We start from the raw sequence: 6,899 nt of genomic DNA, 5'->3' as shown, positions 1-6,899 counted from the left end.
CCGCTTCTGTACGTACCGCGAGCTATAGCGAGGTCGCACCTCGCCGTCACCGCGACGCTCGCTCAGGGCATGCCGCTTTTCATTCGCACGCATGGTTATGTGGGCCATGTCCAACCGTAGAATCCCGCGCTCTTATCGAATGATGTGCGGGGTGAACACCTGTACGTCTATCCTCTCTGTGTTTCTACGTCCCTGGTGCCAGCTGCCAGACATGCTATTCAATGCACTCTTTGTCAAATTCCATGCTCTCCGCCAAGTTAGGCCTCCTCAAGCTCTCCCACTGTGGCAACCTGTAGGCATACAACACGTAATTGAAGCTGCTCAACAATGTCGATTTCGAGCTCGCCAAGCAGGTCGTCCAGAACTTCGGCGAGTCCGTCTCGACTCTCCTCTAAACCTGCGTGGCCCAACGCCGGACCCTCTTTCCGCGAAGCTCTCCCAGCTCGCCGCCTTCTCCCTCTGCGAGCCAACGATCAAACCACGCCGCATTGCGATTCTTGTCGTCGATGACTTCAACCATGCGCGGGTTGACGGCACCTCCACTGCGCTCAAGGCCGGAATGGTGACCATGTGGATCGTCGGGCCATGCTGGAGGCCTGTGTGCCCCACGGGCGATGGCAGGAGCAAGGCCTACCCCGCGGACCACCACTACGGGGGTCAGCGAAGCGCTCTGTTCGACGCCATCGTCGTCGCGAGCAGCGCGGCAAACGCCCGCACTGGGCACTGGGCGAGGGCAGTGAGTGGGTCGAGAGTTAAGTCAAGATATATATCGATGGGGAGACTTACTAATATGGAGGTCCGTGTTGGTAGCGACATTCTGAAGTCCAAAGGTTGCTTACGGTGATTCCTTGCCAATTTTTGTGACTCGATGCGGCGGCGCCGCAGTGGCGTCCCGCTTTGACCTCCACTCGGTTGTTCCGAGACATGGGCGCGTGTGCGGGCATGCGCGCCTATTACTGGGCTCAACCCGCGACCGCCATCATCCCCCAAGTGCGATGTGCCACTCACGCTCGCGCACGACCATTTATCAAGACGTGGTGAGTTCCTCATCATTCTCTGCTCCAAGCATCTCGTTCACCGTACTCACACTTCTATCGACATCGACATGGCTTTCAACACCCTCTCGTGGCAGACGTCTTGTGCCCTCACGGCCGCCACTCTGCGCCCTAGGTTCCACCTCCACGAAGCCAACACGACCACCCTCTCTCTACATTTCCGCATCTGCGGACTAGACACGAGTCACAACGTGTGGTTCGCAACGGGGTGAGCTCGGTGCACCTCCTGAACGAGAGGCTTCAAGTTATGGCGCTTATAGCGGCGGGTCGGTCACATGTGATGAGCCACCGTCCACACGAGGTGTGAACTTTGGTTAAAATATCCCCTTCCGCCTCTTCTCCTCCTCTTCACACTGATTCCTCAGCCTTGCCGACAGTGTCAACAACTCAACGTTGCTTCCGTCGGTAACCACTGACCTATCACCAATTCGCGTGCCCTCGATCGACTCGCTGTACTCGCAAGCAGGGTGGTCTTGGCCTGGATCTCCTGCTCATCGCGCGCCCCGACATGATGTCAATCTCTCACGACTACGGCGTCTTCCTTGAGGATGAGGGCATGATCGCCCTCCGCGGGCTCTTTCTCATCGACTCTATGAAGGTATCCTCAGGTGCGTCCGTATTGGAGCAGCATACGTTCGACGGCTGATCGTGCGTTCGGTGGGACCGGACAGACAATCACGATCAATAACCTCCCCATCAACCGCTCGGTCGAGGAGATGATCCGGCTCGTGAAGGCGTTCCAGATCACCCAGTGGATGCGTCTCTCTTCCTCCGTGTTCCCCGTCGCCGCTCCCGCTGACCTCTCCTTCAGCCTCGCTCTCCCTTCCCCTTCCCCGTTTGTGACGCAGCCGCAGGAAGAGCATGGTGAGGAGTGAGGGAGCGAAGACAATGAAGACGCGAGCATCTACGCTCAAGGCGACCATCTCCCTGCGCCCAACCAATTCCCCCTTTCGCGCCCATGGCGCCCCTCCACACCTGACGTGTTTATCTCGCCACGCTCGACCGAGCTTTCCGTCCCCTCCGCATTGACCCCTCTATCAGGTCAGCACTGTCTAGATACGAATTTTCTACATGCTGTTACTGATCACTCCGATAGTACTAACGAGAGGGAACACTTCCCTCAATTCGGGGAGTATGTCGACGTGCTGATACTCGGCCACATTGCTGACTACGTAAGCCCTTTACTCTGCTCTTGTGTCCGTTGTGTACCATACCTGCTGTTTTGTATTTATCCCAAATGGATTATTGCGCAATTGAATTATATCTGCGTGATTATACGCGAGCCCTAGTGTGCGACAGAAAACGATAATGTTCAGCATGATGCTGTAGGTTCTCTGTCATCTCCTCCGCTAACTCTGACCTCTTATCGTGTAGCACTATCATCTCATGCGCCGCAGATGACCGATATACGGTCGTGCGCGCACTCAGACTTGATAGCCCTGCCCGTGAGAATCGATCATCAGTTGATAGCGGAAGAAGCAGACGGCCGTACAATACGGGATACTGCATTCTTTGGATACTAATCTACCTTCTATTGTCTTCGCTAGCACTAACTATCGTACGCTACAAATGCCCCAGTGCACGATCATACACTATCGTTTCCGCACCTACTTTGCTGATGGAGCCGAGCCTCGCCACAGCCGCGTTTCGCCGCACACGTGACAAATACGCGACCGCGTTACCGGGCCACCAGTGACTGGTTGTTCTCTTTTGAGCTCGTCGTTCATCTTCTCTCGCGTGAGCCGCCGCTGGCTTTAGTATCTCATTATGGCCAAGCAAAAGCAGAAGTTCTACGCGGTGTACAGGGGCAGAAATGGCACGCAGATCTACCTGACGTGGGATGAGGTGCGTCCTGACCCCTCACTCTGCCGCAGCGATTAACAACCAGGACATCTCTTGCGTGTCGTTTGCGTCCCCTGCCATCCTCTTTTGCACCCCGCTTTTTCTCATATTTCTCTGCGCGTTCTCCTACCTGATTTCAAACATCAGGCGAAAGAAAACGTGAGTTGTACCTGCCACCCTTGCTAGTGCACCGAGTTGCCTGACACATCTCTCATAGGTGAATCGTTTTTCAAACGTGAAGTACAAAAGTTTCCTTACCTCCGGAGAGCACAGGCGTGGCTGCAGGGCTTGGAGGACGCAATGTCGCTCATTTCTCCGCCAACTTCCCAGCCCCCACATGCGTGTATGTCTTCCCTTTGTCCCCTCCCGCACCTCGCACCACATATCTTGCGCTTCCATCTCGGACGCCCTTTCACTGGCTCACCTCTCATTCTTCATGCATTCCTCAGATGCACCAGGTGGCAGCATGTATCCCCCTCATAACCAACCCCACTTCACACCCAGTCCCTCGCCCAGCATGGCTTCAAGCGCGACGCGTTATGCATCACCCGCACGATATGACACTGCCGTGCGGGACGTGCATGCTCCGGGTACACGCCGTACCGGTCGGCGCTCAGCGGGCCGCGGCGAACGATAGGGCGTGGCGGGACCGGACGGACATACGACGACGCGATGGTGATCACGGACAGCGACGACGACGCGCTCGAGGCGGACGCGGACGCCGTCATGGACGCCGAGGAGGCTGCAGCGGCGCGGAACAGGAGCCGAAGCCGTAGCCGGACGGTGACTATGGGCGAAGAGTCGAGCTCGTCGTCGTCGTGGGAGGAGGACTTTGTCCCGTTCCCAAAGCAGGAAGAAGGAGAAGATGATGACGACGACGACATCGAGTTCCTCCGCATGAGCCTGCCCACTCCATCTCGCATGTGCAAGGACAGGCAAGAGCGGATCGTAGACGCGAGCGACGCCCGACTCCCACTCGACGACAGGGAGCAGCCGAGAAGACCTCCCCAGCGAAAGCTACGGTGGGGGCGGGCGCGGTGACGGCGTCCTCGCGGAATGGGGCCGCCTGTCACCCACACCCCCACCGCTGCCTCCACCACTCGACCTCCCGCCACCTCCACCGCCGGTGAAGCTCTCACCGGCCCAGGAGGCGGTCCTCGAACGCGTGAGGCGCGGCGACTCTGTGTTCTTCACCGGGTCGGCGGGGACGGCAAGTCTGTGCTGCTCCGCGCGATTATCGACATGTGCCGGGGCGGGGGCAAGCGGGAGGTGTCGTCCAAGTTCTTGGGTATCACGGCCTCGACGGGTATCGCGGCGATCAACATCGGCGGATGCACGCTGCACTCGTGGGCAGGAATCGGCTTGGGGAAGGAAGACAAGAACCAGCTGGTGGCGAAGATCTACGGAATGAGCGTAAAGGCGTACAAGGAAGAGATGGAAAAAAGAAGGCGCTCGAGGCCAAGGCGGGCAGTGGGGAGCTGTCGATGGAGGATATGAATGTGCTGGTGCAGGAACGGAAGAGCAAGTCACTCGACCGGTGGAGGGATGTGAGGACGTTGATCATTGATGAGAGTAAGTGGCTGATTGAAGCTGCGCTCCAGGACATGCACTCATATATTCTTTACTTCCGCAGTCTCAATGATCGACGGGAAGCTCTTTGATAAGCTGGTGAGCGCAACTTCAATGACTAAGGAGGGCAGGCCTTGATTGTGTGCCAGGAATATGTCGCTCGCAAGGTCAGGAAGGATGGACGGCCTTTTGGGGGCATTCAGCTCGTCCTGTCTGGCGACTTCTGCCAACTCCCTCCTGTGCCAGACAGGGCGGCCAACGGCGCTGTGGTTCCGGCCTGCTTCGCCTTCGACGCTGAGTCGTGGGACCGCTGTGTGGGACCTCCGATGGTGCTCACGAAGGTTTTCCGTCAGAAAGACCAAGGTGTGTAGTCATCATCGATCATATTGACACCTACCTGATGATGCATACACGCAGATTTCGTCGATATGCTCAATTCAATGCGTTTCGGCAATATGGACGAAAAGGCGGTGCGCGCATTCAGGAAGCTCGACCGTGAGGTCAAGTACGACGACGGCATCGAGCCGACCGAATTGTAAGTTCACCGTCCCGACGATGTGTAGGCCCAGAAGCTAATAGGCGTTGTACATACAGGTATCCGACGAGGAAGGAAGTGGAAAGTGCCAACAGCTCCCGTCTGAATAAACTCCCAGGATATCCCAAGATGTACAGAGCCATTGACAAACCAGGTGTGGACGACAAGAACCGTCCTATCAGTCAGGAGCGCGTCGAACGTGCGCTGCAGCACCAAGTGGTCCTCAAGGAGCTCCCGCTCAAAGTCGGCGCGCAAGTGATGCTCATCAAGGTGCGTCTACGTCTCCCACTTCCCCCATGTTGCGCGCGCGCTCAAACTACATATCAGAACATGATCCAAGGCGTGCTCGTCAACGGCACCGTTGGCCGTGTCGTCGGGTTCTACACCCCCAGGGAAGGCATGGCCATCGGCGCGTCGATAATGCACCCCGACGTGATTCACGGTAGCTCCACTGAGAGCGCTGTCGCCACACGGTTCGCGCACGGCGCGAGGGAGCGCGACGTGCAGCGTGCGCTCGAGCAGGCGCGCGCGGACCGCGAGAAGAAGATGAAGAAGCTGCTCGCGGACAAGGCGCAGTGGCCCGCGGTGCAGTTCGCGAGCGGGCCGCTGCAGCTGTGCGTGCCGCTCCCGTTCGAGGCGACTACCGCGGACGGGAGCATCGAGGCCGTGCGGGAACAGGTGCGTTTTGCTGGGGTGGCGAGGGTGTGCGGCGCTGATCTGGACGTTCTGTGGGCAGGTTCCCCTCATTCTCGCGTGGGCGTTGAGCATCCACAAGTCTCAGGGTCAGACACTTGAGAGGGTGCGGGTCGACCTGGGCAGTGCGTTCGAGAAGGGTCAAGGTGTGTTCCTCTCGCTCTTGGAGCTCGCGCACACCTGCTCATCTTGTACAGCGTATGTGGCTTTGTCGCGAGCAACGAAGATGGAGACACTCGAGCTGAGGCGGTTCGAGCCTATCAAGTACGTCCAGCGAGCCCGCTTTCGAGGCGCCATACTCAACTCAGTTCCTCTTTCTGCAGGGTACAAGCACATCCTCGCGTCATAGAATGGATGATGAGCCACGCGATGAACGTGCCCCCTCGACCGGTGAAGGATGAGATAGACGAAGAGCTTGATTACTGGGCGGATCTTTGAGTCGACGTCTTGTTTGTTCTATAAGGAACGCGTTTTGATTGACCTCTGTTGTGATCTACTCTACTTCTGCAGACTACTGTCTAGATTCAGCTAATTTACTCTCATTCTCTCAGACATGCAAGCGTTTCCAGGGCTCTCTATCTCTGCTCTTTTTCGTTGATTCACTCCGCACACGAAGAAGATCAAAGATCAACGACCTTGGCTATCCGGAATACATTTGTTATCTGCTGAGGTGCGTACCACTTAAATGGAGCTTCGATCGCGCTGGTACCTGTTACTATCAAGTGCGAGTGTTACATCCATCCAAAGCACGCTTTCCAGGAACTCAGTGCTGTATGACTCCGTCAATCTATGCCCTTCCTCATTTCCCACCTGTCTTCGGACTCCTGCCAATTCCCACCTCTTGCGCTGCCCGAGCCGCTGGCACGACGGTGTATCATGGACAGAGTTTCGAGCAATCGTATCAATGCCGAAGCTGCGCCGCCTGCCCATGTGGGGCCACTTATGTCTCATGGCAGGACAAGACGTGGCGTGGACGGCATGAGGCTCTGGGAAGGCTCCGAAGACGCACGAAGTTGGCCTGGAGTCCGCGCATGCTCCGCGATCGCGGCGGAGCGTCGTACACGTCCGCGAGAACCGATCCGCTCAGGGACGGTCAGCTGCCTAGCCAATCGCGGCACGCGGCGCGGACGCCGCGAGGACTTCGAATTCAGCCCGCGGCATATATGTACTGCAGCTGGCCGTGCCGCCCCTCTCCAGCGCCCATC

The 6,899-nt window shown here is 57.6% G+C and overlaps 1 protein-coding gene across 1 annotated transcript; it reads left to right on the top strand.

Annotated features, from left to right (window-relative positions):
• Positions 1-1,512: 1,512 nt before the first annotated feature.
• Positions 1,513-1,804, top strand: BXZ73DRAFT_11492 (uncharacterized protein; the record flags this gene model as incomplete). Its single annotated transcript, XM_048017446.1, has 2 exons — positions 1,513-1,653; positions 1,727-1,804. Coding segments are annotated over 2 exons (219 nt in total), but the record flags the coding sequence as incomplete, so codon positions are not given.
• Positions 1,805-6,899: the final 5,095 nt, after the last annotated feature.

The sequence above is a fragment of the Epithele typhae genome (genome assembly GCF_022376455.1).
Source record: "Epithele typhae strain CBS 203.58 chromosome Unknown BXZ73scaffold_33, whole genome shotgun sequence".
Lineage (NCBI taxonomy): Eukaryota > Fungi > Basidiomycota > Agaricomycetes > Polyporales > Epitheliaceae > Epithele > Epithele typhae.
The sequence above is the reverse complement of the archived record's forward strand: the minus strand, read 5'-3'. Positions and strand labels throughout refer to the sequence as shown.